This window comes from Artemia franciscana, chromosome 12, assembly GCF_032884065.1.
Source record: "Artemia franciscana chromosome 12, ASM3288406v1, whole genome shotgun sequence".
NCBI lineage: Eukaryota > Metazoa > Arthropoda > Branchiopoda > Anostraca > Artemiidae > Artemia > Artemia franciscana.
The window spans coordinates 15,521,181-15,547,912 of record NC_088874.1 but is presented as its reverse complement, the minus strand read 5'-3'; the positions used below and the strand labels follow the sequence as shown (position 1 = coordinate 15,547,912).

At 34.3% G+C, this 26,732-nt stretch overlaps 1 protein-coding gene across 3 annotated transcripts in view; it reads right to left on the bottom strand.

Moving 5' to 3' along the window:
- The window catches only part of LOC136033739 (uncharacterized), an 84,869-nt gene that overhangs the window by 24,951 nt on the left and 33,186 nt on the right, over positions 1 to 26,732 (bottom strand). The window contains exons 1-3 of one of the 3 annotated variants that reach the window (XM_065714635.1): positions 19,185 to 19,294; positions 13,474 to 14,111; positions 10,763 to 11,214 (exon numbers count right to left, since the gene is read on the bottom strand). In XM_065714635.1, coding sequence (XP_065570707.1) covers positions 11,203 to 11,214; positions 13,474 to 14,064 — 603 coding nt within the window. In that variant the 5' untranslated portion in view covers positions 14,065 to 14,111; positions 19,185 to 19,294 and the 3' untranslated portion in view covers positions 10,763 to 11,202. Of the gene's footprint in view, positions 1 to 10,762; positions 11,215 to 13,473; positions 14,112 to 19,184; positions 19,295 to 26,732 lie in introns of those variants that run through there. The other 2 variants (XM_065714632.1, XM_065714633.1) reach the window with 2 other exon arrangements.

Genomic DNA, 26,732 nt, shown 5'->3' with positions numbered 1-26,732 from the left:
AGTTTGACTCTTTCTCTTAACTCTACTTTTTAAAACAGTAAAAAACATTAGCGTAAAGAGCGGGGCGTTGATGAGGAGGCAGCCCCTTTCACATACGAGGTAATTTCTGTTCGTTTTAAGTTTTAATGTTGCTCCTTACTTTCCGTTAAAAAAAAACTTGTTTTTTTTATATTTAATCTCTGAACGTTTTTGAATCAATGCATGTTTTGATTTTGGCTATCCGCAGATGAATAAATAAAACGAAATTTGCATATTCATTTTTTTGGCTGAATTGCTTTCTCATAGTTTTGATCGAATAATTTTGAGAAAAAAAGCAGCGGGGGAGGAGACCTAGCTGCCCTCCGATTTTGGTTACTTAGAAAGGCAACCGTAAGAAAGTGTGGCTTTTCTTTGAAGGTGTAGTTCTTTTCAAGAGCCAACCTATCATTAATGTTTACATTTCAAAAGACAGCATTATCAAATCTACAGAGAATAAACTAAAATATATTTAGTAATTAACGGGAGTGATACTGAATTACTGATAATAATTGTCAATTTTGAGGCATTTAAGTGATAGATGGACATGGAATAAATTCTCATATATTTCAAAATTTGTAAACATTTGGAAAAATTTCACCCTCAAAGTTTCACCCCATAACTTATCTGATAGTATACTCTATAGCCTTTTCTTCGTTTACCATAGATTATTGTGTATTTTACCCTGAATAACCTGTACTTTTGCGTTAAACCAGATATAACCACAATTGATGCCAATTTGGGTTAATAATAATATTCGGGTTAATAAGGTTCAATATGGCTATTTGAATTTTCACAAAATGACCTGGAAAACACCAATTTTCTTACTTTCATAGTTTTATCAGGTAGTCTGGCAATCTCAATAGAGATTGCCACCTTCTCTATTGAGAAGGTGGCAATCCCCTTCATACAAGTAATAATTTCTGTTCTTCTTAAGTTTTATTGTTACTCCTTACTTTCAGTTGAAAAAACTTGTCTTTATCTTATGTAATTTCTTATAATTTTTAATTAACGCCGGTAAATCTGGCCCCACATCTACGGAGAAATTTCTCTCCCAACGAAAACACCCTCTAGAAAATTCAATTCCATCGAAAATCTACTCTGAACAATTACCCTTAATAACTCCACATGTGAAATTGAGACGGAAGAGAGATAAAAAAAGACATTTAAAAAGAATTGTGTAAAGGTACTAAGGAAAATTCCCCCAGTATAGTATTTCCCTTGACAAGTTCTTCCCCTGGAAACTTCCCTCCCGATAGAAAATTAGAAAAACCACCAGCAAAAAATCCGCTCTTCTCCACCCAAAAATGTTCAGCCTTAAACTATTAATTTCTTTCATTGGATGGAATATTTCTTTTTTTTATATATATTTGACGGTTAATAATGATCTTTAGAAGAAAATTTGCATGATTTTACAAACCAAAAAGAGGTCCAACCCTAGAGATGAGCCTTCTTTATTTTTTGAGTTTTGCACTAGTACCATCTAAATTCATTTGGACTTTTGGTTGTCCTGTTTATGCAAATATTAATGTCTCAATTTCAGAATAAAGTTGAAAATTGTGTCTCTGAGTGGAGCAATTTTCCGACTGGAATATTTTTTTTTTATAAACCATTCATTAGATGCTTTTTCTTTCAGAAAAATTTTCTACAACGACTTCAGAGCTTCAATTGCAACTGCAAGCTACAATGAACACAGTGACGTCGCTTAGTCATTGTGTTTGACTGCATTTTCATATAAAATTTCGCTTTAACGGCGTGTTAGCCGAAAATTGGCACAATGAGGTTCGTATTCCAAACAAAGGAAATATACTACCACAGAGAAACAGAGTGCTTACACATAAATAATATTGCTGCTCAATTTTTTTTCGTTTTATTTGATTAAAACTTCACACATCACACTTCATAGGCATGTCGTAAGGTTTGTTAGAAAATCGTGCCTTACACAAGGCAGAAAAATCTATCTTTCACAAATTTCTAACAAACTAATTTCTAAGCACACCAAGAAGCAGAACTTTAAAGCACAGAGAAATCACAAAGGAAGTGTTGTGCTCTAGGTAATTATCAGATGTCTGGTTGTGGTTAAGATATAAAGAAACAAGAGCTAAGAGCTCATATGGCACTTGTGACGAGGCGAGAAGAGCTAAGAGCCAAGAGATCATATGGTATGAGCTCTAACAAAATTCTATGAATCAATAGATTGATTTAAAAAGGAAAATAAGAGGTCCTTCTAACTATCAAAATTCATTAAGATCCGATCACCCACTCGTAAGTTATAAATACCTAATTTTTTCTAATTTTTCCTCTCCCTTTTGCCCCGCAGATGGTCGAATCTGGGAAAACGACTTTATCAAGTCAAATTGTGCAGCTCCCTGACACACCTACCAATTTTCATCGCCCTAGCACGTCCAGAAGCACCGAACTCGCCAAATCACTGAACCCCTCCCCCCAACTCCCCCAAAGAGAGCGAATCCAGTACGGTTCTGTCAATCACGTATAAAGGACATTTGTTTATTCTATCCACCAAGCTTCATCCGGATTCCTCCACTCCAAGTGTTTTTCCAAGATTTCCCCCTCCGACTCCCCCCAATGTCAAAAGATCTGGTCGGGATTTGAAATAAGAGCTCTGAGACATGAATTCCTTCTAAAAATCAAATTTCATTACGATCCGATCATCTATTCGTAAGATAAAAATACCCCAATTTTCATGTTTTCCAAGAATTCTGGTTTCCCCCTCCAACTCCCCCGAATGTCACAGGATCTGGTCGGAATTTGAAATTAGAATTTTAAAGCACAAGATCCTTCTAAATATCAAATTTCATTAAGATCTGGTCACCCTTTCGTAAGTTACAAATACCTCAATTTTCAAAATTACCCCCCCGCCCCAATTCCACCAAAGAGAGCAGATCCGGTCCAGTTATGTAAGTCACGTATCTTAAACAGGTTTCTATTCTTCCCATCCAGTTTCATCCTGATCTCACCGCTTTAAGTATTTTCTAAGATTTCCGGTCCCCCCAACTGCCCCCCCCCAATTACGCTTGATCCGGTTGAGATTTAAAATAAGATATCTGAGTTACGAGGTCCTTCTAAATATGAAGTTTCATGAAGATCCGATCACTCCTTCGTAAGTTAAAAATACGTCATTTTTTCTTATTTTTCAGAATTACCCCCCCCCCCCACCAATTGAGCGGATCCGTTCTAATTATGTAAATCACGTATGCAAGACTTCTGCTTATTTTTCCAACCAAGTTTCATCCCAATCCCTCCAATCTAAGCGTTTTCCATCATTTTAGGTTTCCCCACCCCAAACTTCCCCCAATGTCACCAGATCCGGTCAGGATTTAATACAAGAGCTTTGAGACGCGATATCCTTCTAAATATCAAATTTCATGGAGATCCAATCAACTGTTCGTAAGTTAAAAATACCTCATTTTTTCTAATTTTTCAGAATTAACCCCCCCCCCCCAACTACCCCAAAGAGAGCGGATCCGTTCTGGTTATGTCAATCATGTATCTAGGACTCGTGTTTTTTTCCCACCAAGTTTCATCCCGATCCCTCCACTCTAAGTGTTTTCCAAGTTTTAGGTTTCCCCCTCCCAACTCCCCCCCAATGTCACCATATCCGGTTGGGTTTAAAATAAGAGCTCTAAACCACGATATCCTTCTAAATATCAAATTTCATTGAGATCCGATCACCCGTTCGTAAGTTAAAAATACCTAATTTGTTTTAATTTTTCAGAAATACCCCCCCCCCCCCCAACTACCCCAAAAAGAGTGGATCCGTTCCGTTTATGTCAATCATCTATGTAGGACTTGTGTTTATTTTTCCTACCATGTTTCATCCCGATCCCTCCACTCTAAGGGTTTTCCAAGTTTTAGGTTTCCGCCTCCCAACTCCCCGCCCCCGTCACCAGATCCGGTCGGAATTTAAAATAAGAGCTCTAAGACACGATATCCTTCTAAACATCAAATTTCATCGAGATCCGATCACCCGTTCGTAAGTTGAAAATACCTCATTTTTCTAATTTTTAAGAATTACTCCCCCCCCCAACTACCCCAAAGAGAGCGAATCAGTTCCGATTATGTCAATCATGTATCTGGGACTTGCGCTTATTTTTCCCATCAAGTTTCATCCCGGTCCCTCAACTCTAAGTGTTTTCCAAGATTTTAGGTTTCCCCCCTCCAACTCCCCCCAATGTCATCAGATCTGGTCGGGATTTTAAATAAGAGCTCTAAGACACAATATCATTCCAAACATCAAATTTCATTAAGATCCAATCACCCGCTCATAAGTTAAAAATACTTCATTTTTTCTATTTTTTCCGAATTAACCGGCCCCCCACTCCCCCCCCAGATGGTCAAATCGGGAAAACGACTATTTCTAATTTAATCTGGTCCGGTCCCTGATACGCTTGCCAAATTTCATCGTCCTAGCTTACCTGGAAGTGCCTAAAGTAGCAAAACCGGGACTTTAGGTTTCCCCCTCCAACTCCGCTCAATGTCATCAGATCCGGTCGGGATTTAAAATAAGAGCTCTGAGACACAATATTATTCCAAACATCAAATTTCATTAAGATCCCATCACCTGCTCATAAGTTAAAAATACTTCATTTTTTTTTATTTTTTCCGAATTAAACGGCCCCCCAGTCCCTCCCCCCTCCAGATGGTCAAATCAGGAAAACGACTATTTCTAATTTAATCTGGTTCGGTCCCTGATACGCTTGCCAAATTTCATCGTCCTAGCTTACCTGGAAGTGCCTAAAGTAGCAAAACCGGGACCGACAGACCGACAGAATTGGCGATTGCTATATGTCACTTGGTTAATACCAAGTGCCATAAGAAGTAAATTCGATAAAGACTATTGACAATGCCCTAATGCCAATTTCCATCAAAACGAACCTGAGCTGAATTGGAGTTTAGCAACAAAATATTTTGTATACAAAGCATGAGCTATATTTTGATTAATCCTATATAGTTTCTAATAAGGTTCGAGTAGTATTTTGGGTTAGATTTTTAAAGTAACATACTAGAGCGTTTTCTTAAAAGTTCGGAGACCAAGCAGGCAAAGCAAGACAATGCAAGGCAACAGGACAACAAAAGAAAAAAAAATAGAATTCCAAGTACTGACCTTTCTTTATTATAGTTTTCTTAGGCAAAATTGGTTGAGTGGAAACAATTTTCAAATCCGCTTAGTTGCTAAGAAAAAAAAAAAAAAAAAAAAAAAAAAAAAAAAAAAATCAGAAGCGCGAAGTCTTTTCCTGAAAAAGCCTCATTGAAATCATGGCTCAAATAAGATTTTTTTTTTGCAAAATTATTATTTTCTTTTTTGCTGTGGATAGCTTCGTTTTTTTTCCGTGTCCTTATTCTCCCGTATTGTCAAATAGAGACGGTTCAGAAACTTACATATCTGTACGATATTGTTACATATTATTTCTCCTTATTTGAGTTCCAGCAATTTCAATTTAAGAAACTCATTTATCGACAGCATGAGAAAATATAAGAAAACGTGGTAGTTTGCAGCCAGTTGAAAAGCAGAATAAATTTCAAAAGCAAAGGCAATTTTCACATTCAGCCGTGTCTTTAATAAAGTTTTTCAGGCAAAGCTGGTGTACTTTTTTAATTTTTCAGGGCAACTACAATGAAAAGGCCTTAACTAATTATGGTGTTTGAAATGGAAAAAGGAAAAATTACGAACTTGTATAAAGCTAATAGATTGGTATTATGTGAATTTTTTTTAGGTAATTGGGGGACCACTGTTAGTTGATGGGTTGAAAATTGAAATTTGGATTGAATCAAATTTTAAATGAGGGTATATTTGTTTCAGGTCTACTGGACTGCCCTTCTAAAGAGCCTTTTGTCAGGCACTTGACAAGATCAGAAGAGTATTATATTGTAATGTATACTGTAAATACTTAGTTCAGTAAAAAAAAAAAAAAAAAAAAAAAAAAAGCAAGCAAGCAAGTTCTATGGACCTATCAAGATAGAGCGGTAGTAGGCCTTAAAAAATTTGTCAAAGATTGAGCAAAGCACTAGGTATCAGTCAAGGGCCCTGTTGCTATATCAAGCATTGTTAACATTAAAGAGCTACAAAAAGGAAGTGGAACAAAACTTGAATTGGCTCTCACTACGTTTGTTACCAAAGAGAACCCGTCCATCAGCAATATGGACAACCCGCCAGAGATATTGAAACAACATGCACGATTCGTAAGGTGTTCAACTTATGGCGTGCAGACACCTTCCCTCCCCCCACGGCAAAATAAAGTTTAACATTCTATTTTTCACTGATTTTATTTTCTAAAGAGATGAAAGAGCCATTTTTGAAGTTGATCGAAATTGTGGTTCAGAGTAATTGTCTGGCGTAAATTTTCACGGATTGAATTGTCAAGAGGATATTTTCATGAGAAGGGTTTTTTTTCTTACACGTTGGGCCAGATTTCCTGGAATTATTTAAAAAACAGTCATAAATTAAGAGCAACATTTAAACTAAAAGTAAGAAATAACATTAAAACTTAAAACGAACAAAAATTATTATGTATATGCAGGGGGTCCTCAACACCTCATTCTTTAGGCTATGTTTGAATTTTTTCAAACATATTATTTCTATGACAAATATCTGTTAATTTTACTTCCTCGTTCGGATTGTCGGAGGTCTAGGATGTACCAAATTCCCTTGTAAGTTCTGAAAGGTCAAGGTTTTCGATTAGGTACCAAATACCCTTAATTGCTAACAATTATAAGCTGAATGATAGAATTCTGTTTGATCCATCCCAAAAATCTAAGCTAAATTTAAAAAAGAAAATATTAAAGATTGCTTGTTAAAATTTTGATTATTCACCATTGATGATGAAAAATTAAATTATTTGATCTTCTTATTTGTGTGCTTTGTTTTTGTGTCCCTGTGTCTGGGATGGCCTCCCACGCCCTCCTGCCCGATATTTATTGATTTAATTATCCTTGTTACTTCTCTTTTATAATTTTTTTTCTATTTTGTTTGCCTTTTGCCGTGTTATATTTTGGAGTCATTATTATGATGTGATGTTGATGCTTTTTCTATGCTTTTGTACTGTCCCAGCCTTACGAGCTCTGCCCTCTGTTGGAATATAATAATATCGTTTTTGTATTTTTTATGTTGAACAAAGAAAAAGATTAAAACCTAAAACGAATAAAAATTATTATATATATGCAGGGGGTTACCCCCTCCTCAGCACCTCGTTCCTTACACTAATGTTTGAATTTTTCCCAACTCTTTAAGAGTTACTTCTGAAACACAAGGGTCATTTTATTAGAACAACAAGGCGCTTTTTTGAAAGTATTTCAGAGATATTGAAACAACATGCACGATTCGTAAGGTGTTCAACTTATGGCGTGCTGACACCTTCCCTCCCCCCACGGCAAAATAAAGTTTAACATTCTATTTTTCACTGATTTTATTTTCTTTGGCCAAATTGAATGGAAATTTGGCCAAAAAGAATGGAACTACAATTAGTGTTACAAGGATTGTAGACAGGCAGATACACAGAAGAAATGTCTCAGCCGAAAGCACCGAACAATTTTAAAGAATTAACTTATTCATCTTCTGGATTGAAAGTATAAAACTTTATAGAAGAACGTCTCTTAAAGCACAAGAATATTTTAAAAGGGTTTCACTGTTTGCTTCACACTTATCCACAGAATAGTGAAGAAAGTAAAGAGATGAAAGAGCCATTTTTGAAGTTGATCGAAATTTATGAAGAAGATTTGGAAAACAACACCTTAAACGTTTGAGGGCGGAAAGAAAAATTTGGCAAAAATTTCTCTAACGGAACAAGGCACACCATGTCAATGCAACTGATTTTCTAAATATTTGAGGCAAAGCAATCTCTCCGAACAACCATATCTTACTTAATATTTTAATCACTATACCTGTATCGACCAGCACAACAGAGCGCTCCTTTTACACTTCGGAGAATCAAGACATACCTAAGAAACGTGACGTCTGAAAGTAGGATAAATGGCTTTGCCAATCTCAATGTCCACAGGGAAATTCTAGTTGACACAGACAGTGTATATATCCATACTGACGAAGACTCAATTTTGTTTTGTAAGACAGCTAATATAGGAAGATTGTGTCAGAATAAAACGTAAAATCGTATTTAATCTGCTGGGTTTTATCAATCGTTCTTATAGTCCCTACTCGAAACTTGCATCCAAAGAGCTAAAATAAACTTTAAGTAATGCCTTAAATTACCGGTTTTTCTGAGGATTTTTGAAGTTTTTTGTTGATTAGCCCGCACTAGACATCACCACCCTTACTTACGGCAACTTACGTTCATTCTAAGCTTGCTTTCATTCACTCTTTTCATTTTTCTTCATTTTATGTTTCCTTCTCTTATGGATTTCTGCTTGATTTATCAAAATTATTTTGCTCAAACTAAGAGTTTATGCAAAATCTTTTGGATTTTACTTTTTGGTTCTCGTTTGGTTTGAACTTTTTGCTTTTTATGCAAAACTTCCTGTTTTCAATAATATAATTCAAAAGAGGCCATTAACCATTTTTATTTAAAGGGCAGGTAATAATCTTGTCAACAGAAAAAAAAAATCGGCTTATGTAATTTAAAATGCATTATGGTGCAAATATTAAATATTAGTGGAGAACACTTTCTTCTTGAGTTTTTCAACTTTTATCATGACCACATTTATGGACAAGCAGGGCTTTACCGTATGCAAGGTGCAATACATTAAAACAGATTGGACTAATTGACAGTGTTTTCAGATCGACGCTGTTTTGAGGTAAAGAATTCTCTACACTTTTTTACTGATACTGACAAATGTCCTTAGAAATGGAGACACAACCTAGGTTTCCCGGTACCCACAGGTATATCTTGTGGAGGCAGAAAAGTGATCTATTGCCAAGAGGGTCAGTTTCCAAAAATCAAAGACAGAGAGAACACACAAAAAAATCAGTTAGTCAGTCAAAGATCGTGCAACACCCTGGTTTCATCTTTGGAGGTAAAGCTATAAAGAAAATTGATTAATCCCATCTCCTCAAAAATATATTTTCACCATCCATTCACGCGGTAGATATTCTCGAATGGGTTTGTTCCTTCTGGGCAAGAAAGCATGGTGAAATTATACCTTCTATGGACACAATGCCATCCATCTCAATTATACTTCTCTGCAAATTTTACACAAAGCTTGTTCCCAAAAATGAATGCCCGTGTTCTGCAGAGCTCATAGAAAGCTGTTTATACTCCTCCAAAAGATTAATAATACGGCTTCTAGAGATATAACAGGGTGTCAATGGATATTCTTCTGAGTACCCACCATTCTTACTAGCTATATACTAGTATCACCGTTACGGTAGGTAAAGAAACACCTCACAAGGGATAGTCAATTCCTATGTTTAGAAAGCCTGATTGCACTAAAGTCATTACTAAAAAAAATACTACTGTTGCCAACAATCTATGAAAAGGGGTTGAGCCTTATATCTCGAATCGGCCAAAAAATTGTTATAAAGGGTATTTTCAATTACAACAGCAGAAAGAACTTGTTTCCCAAAGAGCAAGCTTATGAAAAATGCTGTTGCACTTATGCTATAAATAATTAACACTTAATGCTATAACCTCTTTTGTTCTAGTTACTTTCGATTTACAATCAACTCAAAATCTATTATAACCAAATTTTCATGAGTTTTAGAGACCGAAAGCGTTAAGTACAGGTCTCCCCCACAGTCAAAAGTATAGCGTCTTTTCAACAATCGACGGTTTAAAAGGCGTTTTATATATTTTTTGCTAATCTTCAACATTTTGTAAAATGTCATAAAATATATGCCATATTTCCACGACCTTACTGCATAGTTCTTTTGAAGGACGATAAAAATTCTTCTTCAATAATTTTATTAGGTTCTTAAAAGTTTCCTCTAGGCTTCTCATACAAGCCTAGATACTCATGAAAACGCCCAAAGGTTTTTTGAGGTTAGGATGCACATCCATAGACCAGAAGCTATCGTCAACGCAAAAGTACTGTATACACTGTTATTTGATTTAAAAATTCAATGCATGAAAACGATGCATTTTCGCGAAAGAAAAGACACAATTTTAGAGATCAGAGCGGGCATAAGTCGAATCCTCTAAGTTAACAATCTTAAACCAAACAGACTAAATTGAATGAAGAAATCCAGCACAAAAAGAAACGGAAAAGACCATTAATATGAGTTGTGGAACCCTCATTTAACTCCCCAAAACAATTAGTAGCATTGTCTCTTCAATGAATACGCAATATATTTTCAATTGAAATTATTCTTTACCCGATGGTCAATATATTTGAAAGAATGAATTATTTTAGTCATTTTATGATTACTATTACTTCGCCATTAGTAAGCATATAGATACAGTAAACCCTGGCATTGGGGTTTATGGACAAGCAAGATCCCCTTTCCTACTTTTATCAGGTTCACTCTATATATAAAAAAGTCCTAGCTACATTTTTTAAGTTTAGCATTAATCCGCAAATATAAAATGGCGGGCCCAAAATAGGTCTGTCGAAACTGTTTTTGAAACATAACCACAATATCACTTTTCCTTCATGGCATCCCCTTCTTAAAAGGGGATGCTTAAAGTTGAAAGTATACAATAGTTGTTCGTGTATAGTAAGTGCTCTTCATAAATTGTTTTGATAAACATAGTTATGTATTTATTTTAATTTTCTCTATCTTGTACTCCGTCCCTATGAACTATCCCTAGCTCTAAGAACAACAAGCAGTTTGCAAGAATACAAAGAAACAATATTTTATTGATTAAATTTATATTAAAATATAAAATAAAAAAATGTTGTTGTATGTTGAGTCAGGAAGAGGTTCTTTGGCAGGAGCAGAGGCCACATAATTGCACAGCTTCAATGAGCAGTAAATTCGTTGGGTGAAGGATGAGCAAAAAATTGAAGCAAAATTGATTAAAAATTTTTTGATGGTTCTATTTTTTTAGTAAAATATAAAAAGGGGAGCAAAAAAAAATATACGCAAATTTTACTGAGATTCTATTTAACTTGAGGTTTAGAACCCTTGTTTTTTTTTATTTAAACTTTAAAATTATAAGAAACCAGTTCTGCTGCACTGTCTTTTTATGTAAATATAAGCGTCTATACACAAAAAGACGAATGCAACAGAGAACAGGCTTATACAGAGAAATTTACTTTCCGAAATTTACTGCCCAGCTACTTTATTATCTAGAAAAGAAAAGAAAAGTCAATCATTTGCAGACAATAGACAATATGTTTTTCCGAACTAAAAAATTTTTGAAGACTGGCTTGAAAATTTTGAAGACTGGCTAAATACATTACAAGAGCGAAAACCTCGAGATGGTTGCAATGTCTGGTCAAGACCTTTTTTCTTCATATATAATTATGCTTGCTATTAACAAATCCTTTTAGACTTTCCTGGAACATTTTGTGCTTTTCACAAAAGCACAAAATTTGCTTTTTGTGAACATTTCATGCTTGCTATAATCATAGAACTAAGGAATGATCAATCATTCCTTATGGTCCTCTTAGATAAAACTTAATTAACAAACTTAAAAAAAAAACTTAACAAAGCAGTGATGAAAATAATTTTTTCAGAATTGATGAACTTACTATTTATTAAAAAGTTGCAAAATATAATCTCAAAGTTGAAATTTGTCAAAATTATTGGGTGCGAGGAGCAAAGGTATGACGAATTTATATGTAAGTTATGACGGGTTTCCAAATATTTAATTAATATCAAATGATTAGGTATTTTGTGTTTAATAAGTTGGCGGGGGATTATATTCTTTTTTTTATATATTTATGTTGATGCTGTAGGCTTGTATTTACTTTGGCTTGATTTATTTTTGTAACATTGTCAGTGCTAAAGTATACCACCAGGCATGTGCACTGGTTTGTCATGTAGCGAAGAAGACAGAAAGAAGCGAGGGATAAACCAAAGTCTATAGCAGATTAGTAAATTAAAAGTAAAACACTCGGTTTATGACAACTTTATTTTTGACCATTTTTGTTCTCTGGTGTCGAGTAAGCGTTCACGCACAATATTTTCAGACGACTTTAAAACCTTGAGGGTTTGTGTCCTAAAATTAAGATTCTCACCTCATCTCGTGCTGAAAATTCATGAAATTTAGAACAGTATGCTGAACTAAATGAAAAGATGTTATGTGCATCTAATTGTATCTGTATCTGCAAGATCTTAGGAACGGGTAAGGTTATTACCTGGACAGTTTCAGAAGCAATACTAATGCTATTTTGATTGCAACAGTGACAACTTGCGACTAGGACTAATAATAATTGCCGCGGCAAATACTTGCAATACTTGTGGCTTAGAATGCTTTCAACCATGACAAGACACAACTCATTTGTAACAATTGGAAATTTTTTTTTTTTGGGTCTTCAGACAGGCATTATATGCCCAGTTGCGTTGAAAACTGTAAGCTTACTAGTGTTTATTCTGTCGTATCTCTCTTTTTATGCTATAAGTGGATTCAACCAAATAGAAAATAAAACTTATCTTTAAATTTTTCTAGTTTCAATTGAAAAGAATAAAATTTTGCATGAGACACAATAAATATTTTTCCACTTTACATAATAGCTTTAGAAACTCGTATAATACGAATCTCATGCATAATACGAACATCATGCATAATAGCATAATAGCTTTAGAGAACTGAGAACTAAGATAAAATAACATTTATTAAAAAAAATAAAGATACTTTAAAGTTCAATTCAAAATTATGTTAGTGCATGATGTCATTGCGATACTGATGTACATAAAGATGACATTACTCAAATGAATCTTTTATCCCAAAATTAAGGCTTTTAACGAATCTGCTCAAACTTCTGAGCTGTATAGATAGTTTTTTTAGGCAAGAAATTCCAGGATACCGATTTTCTGGAAAAAATGTGGAGCCATTTAAAAAAAAAATACATACATACACAATTATTGATTTTGCAAAGAGATAGTATATATTTCAATACTGTAATGGCTAAAAAAGAATATATTATGTTGCACAACTTTTTTGTTTTTTTAAAAAGTCTGCAAATCCAAACCGAAGCTCAAAATACGTTTTTATAAGATTTGGACAGCTAAAACACTCAACTTTTAAAGGGGTTTCTATCCTTTTCAGCTTCGGTTTGGATTTGAAGACTTTTTTTTAAATCATGCAATATTTTGAAAATATGAAACTCATAGAAAATCCCTTCAGAGAACATTTAAGATAAGATTTATTTTTTCAAATGATTTTTGCATCAATTTTGTCCGAATTCACAATTAGGCGTAAAAACAAGAAAAAAAAACATCCGACTCGAATTATTTGCTCTTTCCTTTATTTTTATGATATAATTTAAGCCTACCTGCTCCCACATAGAATCCCATCTCCTTTTAGAAGCTAATCGGCTTAGCCGCACAGAGTAATTGTAAGTCCCCATCCCTTTCTTCTCAAGAACGAAAATACCACTAACCTTTTCATAGAGATCTTTCATTCTTCCTGTAAGTTTTGCATTCTCCCTGGAGGATCCAGAACTCCCTGGAGGAGCCACCAAGATCTCATTCAATTGAGTCTCATTTGATGGTTGAACTGACGAGGATGTTTCTTGATCATCCCTTCTTGAATTAACTATAGGGTCTGGAGGAGCCACCATGATCTCATTCAATTGAGTCTCATTTGATGGTTGAACTGACGAGGATGTTTCTTGGTCATCCATTCTTGAATCAACTACTGGGTCTGGACGAACCACTAAGATCTCGTTCAATTTATGGCTCAAATTCTTGGCTTCAAAAGACGATACGAGAGACGATACAGATCGGTAGTCATCGCTACTCTGCCAAGCTGACATGATAGATCCAAAACTCCCTGGAGGAGCCACCGAATTCTCATTCAATTCCCTTTTTGAATCAACTACTGGGACGATACGAGATACGAGAGATACGAAAGACTCTGCCAAACTCAGCCAAGCTGACATGATGGCTTCAAAAGAAATCCAATGTTTAGGAAAAATTGAAAAAAATGCCAAACTTCCCAAAAAAACCACACAAGGAGACCAATTTTTCATACGGTTTGACAGTTACATCTGTAATTCCTTAGCCAAGGGGGTTCCGACTGAAAAAAAAAAAAAAAAAACAATTAGAGATGGGAACTTTTGAAATAGCCAGAAGACACTATTTGTATGCTTTTAATAATGCCTCTATGTTTAATGTAACTGATGCAATTAAGAACATTAAGATGAAACTTTTAGGGAATGTTTAATGAACAAAAAATATGTGCATGTAGATATTAAAAGGACATATAAGCAATATGTTGGCAGTATTGCTCTATTATAGCTAGTAATATCATTGATATTTTATAGGAGCTAATTGGATCAGGAATTAAAAGTTCTAGCGCACATTTTAAGTCGAAAGTTATTGGAGGACAAATCAGCTCTCCTGTTTAGCCCATAATTTTCCAAACACTTTCAATCAAAATTTTAAGACAGGCATTTTGTTCAGTTTAGTTGAACAGTCTATTATACATATATCTCTAGGGTTATTGGGTAGGTAAACCCCCTAAAAATATACAATTTACCCATTATGTTTAAAAACTAAATATTGTTTTAATGCCTCTATGTTTACTGTAACTAATGCAATTAAGAACATTAAGATGAATAAAATTAAATCAAAACACATTATTTTTATGCTAGTTGCCAATAAGACATCTCAGCAATATCCCCAGAACAACTGAGGGCATTAGGTTCAATTTTTTGGGGCTACTTCTATTACTACATTTGCTCATTAAATTTGATTAAATCAAAAGAGTGCATGTGTATCCAGGTTGTCAAAGAGCATGGATAAAATTTTTCTAGAATGTTATTAAGTTTTACTTTCAGATCAACTAGAGGAGGTATAAAACTAACTTAAAAAATTTGAAAAAGTTTTGTGGTAGATAAAAGCTAAAAATGTGACACATTTTTTTTGTGCAATGCTTTGTTCTTAGAATTTGGTGATTCAAACAGTTTGTAGTAATAAACTTTAGGTTAACAGTGGCATGGGCTAGCAGCAACCAAAACTCTAAAGAAAAAAGATCAAATTGTAAACTTTAATCAAGTTTAATGTTAATGAACAAAAGCTCCAAGCCTCAGAAAAGTTGCTGGGTATTTTAATAAGCAAAATAATACCCCTCAAGGGGTAGTGGCATGAAAATTACACTGTCAAATTTGGCATATCATAGAGCACTTTTGTAGAGGTTTCAGTCTCACATCTACAAAAATGTGGAATTTTACTTTTTTTTCAAGGAGGAAGGTCACGGGTATGTGTTTTTTAGGGTTTATAGCATCAAACGTAACCCCTTCCTCCTCCTCCCCCCCCCCATTCAAGGTGAAAAGTCCCCCTGAAAACGTCTTTACAATTCTCAATAACCATTACTATATGTAAACAATGGTCAAAGTTTGTAACTTGCAGCCCCACCCCTAAAGACTGTAGGGGATTAAGTTGTTTAAAAAGAGATAATTATGTTTTTTGACTATGCTGAACAAAATGACTATTTAAAAAAAAATTTATAACATAAAAAAAAATCATTTACATAAATCAATAAATTACATAGAGAAAAATTTCTGTATTATGATTGCTCAAACTTTGTTCTCTTTATTACAAACAATTGTAATTATTTTTAACCCACTATCAACAAAAAGTAAAATCAGAGTAATTACAGTAAAGACAAATTAGAGTAATGAGATTAAAATTTCTTTGTGACAATTTTAAAATGTTATTGTGCTGCCATCTGTTTTATTTCTCTTGGATATTAGATAGCACAGTATTATCAGATACCTGGATGAATTCAGCCAAGAGCTCTTGGTGCCAGGACCTATAACAAGTGTTACAATTATTGTGAGAACCTCACTGTCATTGGACCTCTTATATTCTTGTTATTTTTAATGCACTGAATACAGCATGGGATGAGATTGAATGAAATTTTTAAGCACCTCAATCTATTTTCAGTGTTATTACTACAATAGAATACCTACTAAGGTCATACCCAAGCCCTCAGACAATTGTTATGTGGAGTGATAAATGTTCAGGTCTGAAAAATATTGGAATCTTTTCTATTACTCTTGACCATTTCACAGCAACACCATGAGTGACATTAATGAAGCAGTATCAGAGAAAATAGCACACTTGAATTGAGCATGACAGTAAGTGAAGAAAGTATAACAGCACTAGACCCTTAAGGTGCAAACCAGCAGTGCAGATCTCCATTTCATGGCTCATCAGCCAGGAAGTGCAATGGAGGGTGGGGGACCATGCATCCTGTGCTTGCACACACATTTCCTGCTTGCCTTCTCCAGGTACCCATTTAGAGCTGGGTCAACTCTAGCTGAGCTTAAAGTGTTCACATATACTTAAACTATGCACATTATCTACTTCTTCTAAATAAATTACTCTGTAGCAATTGTTTTAGAGCCTTTAATGTATTTGGTTAGTTTTTAAGACAATTTCATTTTATAAAGTAATAAATCATTCTTCTTTTATATCCTTGTCACATTAAAAGTTTCTTCATAGCTTCAAGTATTTTGAATGCATTGATGAATAATTGGTATTAGCCTCATCTTCCTGTAGGAGCTGTCATAGTGGGAAACAAAATCCTAATAATTAATCAAGGCAGACAAAATCTAAATGAGGGGCTACAACAAATTTCCCTCCCCCCTCTATATCTGAAAAAACCTAGATCTTATTCCATAGACCAAGTAACAAGGCCTTTGGGATTATAGCAGTTCATACAGCTGACTTACAAATAAAGTAAACATACAACTTGATGCCTTTTTAATACTCTTTAAAAATATAATAATTGCTTCTACTGTAAATTCAAATTTAAGCACTTTTTGAGCTCTTAAAAACAACAAATTGAAAAAAAATTATGATAGTTCATATAACTGACTTACCAATAAAGTGAACATACCACTCAATGCCCTTTTTTATGTTCTTTATGAATATAATAATTTCTTCTACTGCAAATTCAAATTTAAGCACTTTTTGAGCTCTAAAAAAATGACAAATTTTTTATTAAAGTATGACATATTGCTCATTTTCCACAAAATAATACTATGTTTACTTGGTGCAAATTCAAATTTAAGCACTTTTTGAGCTCTCAAAAATGACAAATTTTTAATTAAAGTATGACATATTGCTCATTTTCCACAAAATAATACTATGTTTACTTGGTGCAAATTCAAATTTAAGCACTTTTGAGCTCTCAAAAATGACAATTTTTTTTATTAAAGTATGACATATTGCTCATTTTCCACAAATTAATACTATGTTTACTTGGTGCAAATTCAAATTTAAGCACTTTTTGAGCTCTCAAAAATGACAAATTTTTAATTAAAGTATGACATATTGCTCATTTTCCACAAAATAATACTATGTTTACTTGGTGCAAATTCAAATTTAAGCACTTTTGAGCTCTCAAAAATGACAATTTTTTTATTAAAGTATGACATATTGCTCATTTTCCACAAAATAATACTAGGTTTACTTGGTGCAAATTCAAATTTAAGCACTTTTTGAGCTCTCACAAATTTTTAATTAAAGTATGACATGTTGCTCATTTTCCACAAATTAATACTATGTTTACTTGGTGCAAATTCAAATTTAAGCACTTTTGAGCTCTCAAAAATGACAATTTTTTTTATTAAAGTATGACATATTGCTCATTTTCCACAAAATAATACTATGTTTACTTGGTGCAAATTCAAATTTAAGCACTTTTTGAGCTCTCAAAAATGAAAAATTTTTAATTAAAGTATGACATATTGCTCATTTTCCACAAAATAATACTATGTTTACTTGGTGCCATCTTTTCTATTGCTTTTGAAAAAATAATGCAACATTTTCCTAGTGCTAAAATTATTTATGATAAGTTTAGGTTAAAAAGTACTTGAATTTTATTTGTGGTAGATGCAATTATTATATTCATAAAGGACATAAAAAAAGGCATTGAGTGGTATGTTTGCTTTATTGGTAAGTCATTTAAATAAACTGCTATAATTTTACTGTAATTTATTGCCTAAGGACTTACAAGGTTTTTATGAACAGCGTAGCCATTTAAACTTTAAAATGTTGTTTTTTTTATTGGAAACTCCTCCCAAAGCCCTTGTTTCCCCATATGCATCATGTTGTTTGAAAGAGTTCAACAAAAATGTAAAATTCAAAAGGACAAGAAAAAAACAAATTATTATTTTCAAGGGTCCATAAAGGACTTCAAACAAAATGTTCAGTTAAAGAGCTATATTTGGAAATAACACAAAAAAAAATATATTTAGAGGTATAGGCCTACTCTCTTTATTTTATGGTAAGAAATACAGTGTCCCATATTTACCAAAAAGCCTTCATTTTACCTGAGTTTGACTTCCTGCTATCTTGGAAAGGGTTAGGAAAATGACATTTTCAGGCATGGGTCTACAGGCTAAAGTATGTCCTGGGAAGGTATTTTAAAGTACCCATCTCCACTCCTCCCTCTAGAGGGCCCTGAAATTTAGCTACATGACAGGTCTATACCTATTGAAATTTTGACAAAACAACATTTTACCTTGATTTACAGTTACTAGTTGCTTTTTCTCTGCCTTTAGTTCTAAAATGCAACTGCTGTTAGGCTATTAGAGTAGGCTAGATTTTTGAACCATATCAATCTAGGCTATTTTCTTTTCAAAATTTAGGAAATGTAATTGCATATCTTTAAAACCTTATAAAATGGATTTAAGCAAAGTTATGAAGCTGAAAATAATTTTGTTGTACTTCAATTAAGCAGAAGATCTATTTTGCAAGGTTTCACTTTTATGACACACCTATTTATAAAGGTCAGGATCCTCTAGAGGGAGAAGGAGTGGAGTTAGCTGCTTCAAAATACCTCCCTGAGACATAATTAAGTCTGTAGATTCAGCCCTGAGAGTTCCATTTTCCTAACATAAACCCTTTCTGAGATAGCAAGAAGTGAATTAACTAGAATTTTACCATTTTCGATTTAAGACGCAATTCATGGCATATATTTGCACATTAATGGGGTGGAGTATGTGCTGTATTAAATGTTGGCCTATAGGTTAACCAGAGACACACCAAAGACCTGCAGCTTTTGCTAGACTAGTTTTCCATTAGAAAAGGTCGACGACTATACATTTGAAGAAGTTAAAAAGAGCTATGTATTTACCATTTTTTATAATTGACATTTTCTTTGGCCAGCCATAGGGCTGGCTAAAATGACAGCCAAAGCGCTATGTCCGCTCCACCACACCCAATTTGAAGAAATATTCCAGGATGATGATGGTGAAAAAAAGACAATTGAACAGATTTGCCGCGTTTTCGGTCTATGGATATGCCCCGAGTATCCATAGATGTCACACTTAAGGGAATTAAGTATTAAGAAGGAATAGTATTAAGAAGCCACCCAATCTTCTCTGTAAATAAAGAGCAAGATCTTTGGTTTACCATTGACAGTGACCTAAACTCCAGTATCAATGTTAAAAAATCTGCGGCTAGTTAAATATAACCTGTCCACTCCCTCCCCAAAAGCCATAAACCTTTATAAAAAACATACAACAGTTTTGAAAGACGTGCCACCAAACTCATATCCAGCAGGTGAAAACTTTTCTACCCTTCCAGACTAGCTAAGCTAGTACTCAAAACCCTTGTTTAAATAAGATTTAGAGATGAGCCCCCTTTGGAGTTTCAAAGACCACCCTTTCCGTACAAACCCAATATGCCCTCACCCAAGAATGGAGGACAACAAAATCGTCAAAATGATTTTTATACTCTGAAAATTTACTATGAAACTTTACACTTCAAAAACTATGCGCTATAAAAAGATAAACTTCTATAAAAAAAAATTTCGTATCTTTTTCAGTGAATGATTGTTGAGAGAGTCTTGTAAACTACTGTGTAATTTTCTGCCTTTCTGTCTTGTGCAATCAGCATCAATGGGGCTTAAAAGCATCAATGTTAGTCCCTTTGTTATAGGATATGGTGAATGAAGGATGATTTGTTGATCTTTTTATTGCTTTTGTACATTGTTCTATGGTTTCATTTACAAGTATCTATCTATTCATTGGGCATCAATGAGGAAGGGAGCAGGAAGAGCCTGTGCCCCTCTCAAGATTTTGAAAAAAAAAAACTTTTACACGAGTTTCTATTAAAAAAGCCTTTTTTTGTAGTTTGATTGAAATAATTAGAAAAACAAATATGTAACTTTTGATATTGAAATGCAAATTTCTACCTCCCCCCCCCCCGAATTTTCATTAACTTACGCAACTTTATCCGTGATGCATTATACTCAAAAGCATTGGATTTCTGTTTGTTTTAAGTTTTAATGTTGCTACTTACTTTCCATTTAAAAAACTTGTTTTTTTAATTTAATCTCTGTAATAGATCTATGTAACAAACTTCTGCAACTGAAAAATTAAACAAAATAAAACACTACGTCCTAGCTCACTGCTTTACTACCTTGGTTACACTGGTAAAGAGTGTCCATGAGATCCACTGGCGAATCCAAGGGGGCGGAGGGGGTTGTAACCCCCCTTACACCTTGATTTAATTGTTTTGTATCTTGGCTAGAATTTTGTCAGCGCGCAGACGGGCCGAATCTTTTTACCACATTCGTTTAAAAATTCGAATATTAAAACAGATTTCGATTTCTATTTACTTTAGAAACATGTTGAAGCGAAAAACAGTGCCTCCACTTGTTTCTCTTTAAAAATATTACCGGGAATCTAAGAAATCCTGCTCAAGAAACCCCAAAATCCTGTCGAAACTCCACTTTCATAGAACTTTGATAACTCTGTTGTGCGGCTAAGGCATTTGAAAAAATACATTTCTTTCTTTTTTACCAGGAAATTACCCACGAAAATAGGAAAATTTCATGAATCCAAACATCAGTTTATGATACTGTCCACTTTATGAAATCCAATATATAGACTAATATTTGGTATTACATAGAAAATAGCTTCTACCTTCTAGGCCTCATATGATTTGTAAGCCATACTTATGATAAGCACTAAGCAGATGAAAGCAAAATTAGTATAACCTTTCTCTCCTATACAACCTTGACACAAAGCATAGCTCAAAATAGCTCCAATAGCTCCAAGAGTATGTTTTAGAATATTCTTAGATTTCCAGAAATATTCCAATTAGAAGTGACCGGTTTTCCAGCTTTGAACTCACTTCCGGAGCCTACTCCTCTAAGTTATCAAACTTAAAATTGAAAAAATCGCTTCAACAATTATATTTAAGTACTGTTCGATTTTATCATTTTGTAATTACCATTCTATTAATTTAGCGCAAAGATGCGATACTTCTTTTTCTTCTTTTAGTAATAATAATAATAATAAAAACATTCCACGACTATGATTTTGAGCAAGGTCACCTTTCCAATTGACTCAATGATTTTATCAGGGTTCCTTAAATAATTCCTTTCTTTAGGATCGGCAAGTAGCAAGTATACGATAATCTATAAGTATACAAAATAAGAAAGTTTCACTTAAACAAGTTAAACAATTTTTATTAAGATGAATAGAATAAAATGTCTGTGACTCTTTTGTTTCTTTGTTTCTTGACTCAGGAAGCGGCTCCTTGGCTGAGGCGGAGAGGTTACACAAGGAGTAGATGAGCTTAGATGAGCAGTAAATCCGTTTAGCAAGGGATGAGCAAAAAAATATAATAGATTTAAAAATGTTAAGGGTTCCATTTCTTTTAAAATACGAGAAAGGGAGATAAAGAAAAACAATATTTTTATTGAAATTAACTTTACTTAAGGTTGAGAACCCTTGGTTTTTATTTAAACTTTATAATTATTAGGGGCCACGTCTGCTGCAACGCCTTTTTCTGTGAAAATAAAGGCTATCACACAAAAAGACGGCAACAGTATACAGACCTCACAGATTTAATTTCGTAATTTGGAATTTACAGCTCAGCTCTTAATTTCAACCTAGAAAAACAAAAGGACGTTAATGGATTGGAGATAAAAGATAGTCTTACATTCAAAAGGTTCTTGGACTATTTTTGATGTAACACCTTAAATTAGGTATTTTCTTCTTGCACCACACTGCCTATCTATGACGAACAAATAAATTTTCAAGTGGGGATAAATCCATTTATTTAAACAGTGAAAAAAAAAAAAAAACAGGTACAAAAGTTCAGATATTTCTATCACATATATACAGCGATCGTCATCAGTAGAATTACTACTGACGAGTCAGTAATCGATAATCAGAATTATCTCCCTCTTCTGTGAGCAGGTAAGCTAAATTTGAAAATTAGACTATTACATTAGTTAGCATTACAAAATAATAACAAAGATGTGAAAGATCATTTTTAGGAATATGAAGTCAATCGTTAACTTGGTTTTAAGCCATCAGCCAGCAATGACGCATGTTCAAAGTTGACTGACGAAGCTGAAAGCTTAGACTGTGAGAGAGGGATGTAATTATTATAGTATTAATTTTAGCACAATCAATGGCTGCAAATTTTTTTTTTAATTATATTAATTTTTTTAAGTAATTAATTTAAGCCTTTTTATATTTTTTATTATTAATATTTGTAAAAGTTAGTTTCGGAATGGGTGATAGTAATACAGAAGAGGACCTAATAAATGATATATAAGCGTTAAGGAGCAATAAAGATGTCCTTGGGAGGGGGTATGTTTTCATATGTAATATATATTTTTATACGTATATTTTTATTTGCTATAGGTAAAAAATATGAATTTTTAACATCTTGGTACTTCGACGTTACATGGTCCCAAAGACCCTCTCCCCCTGCATGCATACATACCTGATTTAAAAATCATCGCCTTGAGACAATCGTTTACACCACATAGAGTAAATTGAAAGATTAGGTACATTTTAAATTAGCAAGTTCATCAAAACAGAAATACTTCTTAGCCCGTTTAACCCATCTTAGAAATATAGCTATCTATGGTCAGACACTATGTTCTATCACTATACATTACAAACTAACCGGGATGAAAACTGGGTAATGTCTCGAGTGTTTCTCATATAATACTCAAGTATCTTAAACTTTTCTAGACTACCTTCGGATAGCCTTGCCAGCCAAGGCCAGCTCTGCGTTCGGACGACTCCTGAGAGCAGTCTTCCACAAACCGCAAATTCACTGCAATACCAAAGCCCGAATTTACAACGCTACAGTCTCAAGCATCATGCTGTACTCATCTGACACATGACCGATAGCCTCTACACAGCTAAGAAGGGTCGATGTTGTTCAGGCTAGACACCTGTGTCGAGTCGAAGGCTTCAAATGGTATGACAAGATCCGCAATACTGAGGTCCTGAAGATCTCATCTATGTCTACGATTGAAAAGGATAAAATTCAACTGGCTGCAAAGTCAATTTAGTCCCTTCTTTCAATATTATTTTGTAGTTGTTTTTTTTTTTAACACTGAGGAATAGCCTTTGGTCATGTGATAACTGATTGCGTTCTTGTTTGAACATACCGTTCTAAAAACTTTGATAGGCTGACAACTTCATCATTTAATCGATAGTGAAGAAAGAAGCACAAACGAGAATGTAAAACAATGAGATAGTTTCGCAATAATTAATAGAATGTCATCTACGGTATTTTGATCCTGAAAAGTTAGGGATAGCTTTATAATACCAACTAGATTATACAAGATATTGTTCCGAGTTTTCATCCATCACGATGTCTACGATTGAAAAGGATAAAGTTCAACTGGCTGCAAAGTCAATTTAGTCCCTTCTTTCGATATTATTTTGTTGTTGTTTTTTTCAACGCTGAGGAATAGCCTTTGATCATGTGATTACTGATCGACAGCGAAGAAACAAAACCAAAATGTTGCTCTCACAACACTTTAGTCGGCGAAGCCGGACAAAGGTTGCCGTAACACTTTACGTTGCCCGGGCAACGTAGGTCTAGTTTATGCTACGTTTGGTAATCTGTAATTGTGGACCAGTTATGGTGGGGGTGGGTGTGTCATTGTTTAGGTGGGGATAGGGACATTGTTTAGGATTATAATTGCAGGTGATTTTAACCAGACAAAGAAAGCTTGGCTAGCCTCTAGTCTTTCTCTTAATCAGATTGTGAACATTCCCACTCACTCGTCTGGCAGTACCCTCGATCTGATTCTTACAAACACTGAGGACCTATACCATCCCCCACATCGCTTGGACCAGTTGGCTTGTGTGATTACTACGCTCTATTTCTCAAGGCGAAAGTTCTGTGAGAAAACCCAAGCTCTCAAGGATCACTACTAGACCAATAACTGACTCTGCAATCCGTGAATATAGCCGCTGGATTGCTGAATATGACTTCCCAGAGGTTTCAACGGACGTTTCTCTTATTTACCAGTGCTTTGCATCTGGGACCTTCCCTAGATCGTGGAAAAAGGCCGTGGAATGTCGTGAGAGAGCTCATTCTAACGGAAATTCAAAGTTCTAGTTCCCTTTTTAAGTGACAAAAAAATTGGAGGGTACCTAGGCCCCCTCCCAAGCTCATTTTTCCCCAAAATCGTCGGATCAAAATTCTGAGATAGCCGTCTTATTTAGTATAGTCTAAAAACCTAATAACTATGTCTTTGGGGACGGCTTACTCCCCCATAGTCCCCGTAGGAGGGGCTGCAAGTTACAAACCTTGACCAGTGTTTACATATAGTAATGGTTATTGATAAGTAACAGACGCTTTCAGGGAGATTTTTTTGGCTGGGGGAGGGGGTGAGGGGAGGGATTTATGCGGGGGGGGGACTTTCCATGGAGGAATTTGTCATGGGAAAAAAAATTCCATGAAGGGGAGGCAGGACTTCTCAGCTTTTTTTAAAAGAATAATGAAAAAATAGATAAGAAAAAGTTTTTTCAACTGAAAGTAGGCAACAGCATTAGAACTGAAACGAACATAAATTATTACGCATATGAGGGATTCACCTCCTCCTAATACCCTGCTCTTTACGCTGAAGTGATTTTATTAATTTCAACTATTTTTTCTACGGCCTTTGTGATTCAGGGGTCATTCTTAAGGAATTGGGAAAAAATTTAAGCTTTACTGTAAAGAGCGAGGTATTGACGAGAGGGGAACCCTTCATATACGTGATAAAAACATACGATTATAGAAGTTCGTTACGTAAGTTAATTCGTAAGTTACGTATATTTTTACTAGTAAAAACTTTCGTAAAAAATTAAAAGCTTTAGTTGCCTTTTAAATAACCAAAAAATTGGAGGGTAACTAGGCCTACTCCCTCGCTCCTTTTTTCTCAAAAGCGTCCGATAAAAACTATGAGAAAGCCATTAAAATAAATTAATATGCAAATTTCGTTGTAATTATTCAAGTGCAGAGAACCAAAATAAAAACATGCATTAATTCAAAACGTTCAGAAATTCAATAAAAAAAAACAAGTTTTTTTTAACTGAAAGTAAGGAGCGATATTAAAACTTAAAACGAATAGAAATTTCTCCGTATATGAAAGGGGCTGTCCCCTCCTCAACGTCCCGCTCTTTACGCTAAAGGTTTTAACTGTTTTAAAAAGTAGAGTTGAGAGAAAGAGTCAAACTAGCATAAAGAGCGAGAGGTTGAGGAGGGAACAGCCCCTTTCATATACGGAGTAATTTCTGTTCGTTTTAAGTTTTAATATCACTCTTTACTTTCAGCTTAAAATACTTTTTTTATATATCAAAAGAATTGGCTTTTTATGCTGATTTCAAACATATAGTTCAATTAAATGTAGCTTTATCCACCAAAGGTTACGAGCCTAAGAAAAGTTTCCTGATTTTTGAAAAAAGAGGGAACCACCCACTAAAATTCAAGTGATCTTCACACCATCAGATTCAGCTTATCAGAGAATCCTATCAGAGAATCCCTTATCAGAGAATAGCCATTTTGTTCATCGTAGCTGAAGGGCCCAATAACTATGCCTTTGGATATAACACGAACCCGTCAAAGCCCCAGGCGAAAGGTCGTGAACTTGTTAGTGGAAATTATACACTGCAGGACATTGCCTTAATTCTTATATGTCTGCTTTCTCTTTTCCGTTTCAATTTTACACGCGGAGTGGTTCAGAGAAATTTTCTGGCGTAAATTTTCACGGATTGAATTGTCAAGAGGATGTTTTCATGGGGAGGGGTTTTAGTCTTGCACGTGGGACCAGATTTCCTGGAATTATTTAAAAAACAGTCATAAATTAAGAGCAACATTTAAACTAAAAGTGAGAAATAACATTAAAACTTAAAACGAACAAAAATTATTATGTATATGTTGGGGGTCCTCAACACCTCATTCTTTAGGCGATGTTTGAATTTTTTCAAACATATTATTTCTATGACAAATATCTGTTAATTTTACTTCCTCGTTCGGATTGTCGGAGGTCTAGGATGTACCAAATTCCTTTGTAAGTTCTGAAAGGTCAAGGTTTTCGATTTAAGAATTAAGAACTCTCTTTATTAACTACTAATTACAAAAACTATAAATACCCACAACCGCCCTGGGGAAGGCTCAAAGAGCCTGATGTTGGACGGCTGCAATCCTCCGATTATCAACCTAATTTAATAAGAAAAACAAAAACAAAAACTAAAAAAAACGGAAACTAAAGAAGGACAAAAACACTCTCACTCAATTACTCCTTAATACCAGAATATAAATAAATAAAGGCTAACAATAATTAAAAAAAAGAAGAAAAAGAAAAAAAAGAATTATCTCCCCACTTCCAATAAATGTTTTTTTAAATTTACTTTAAACAACCCAATAT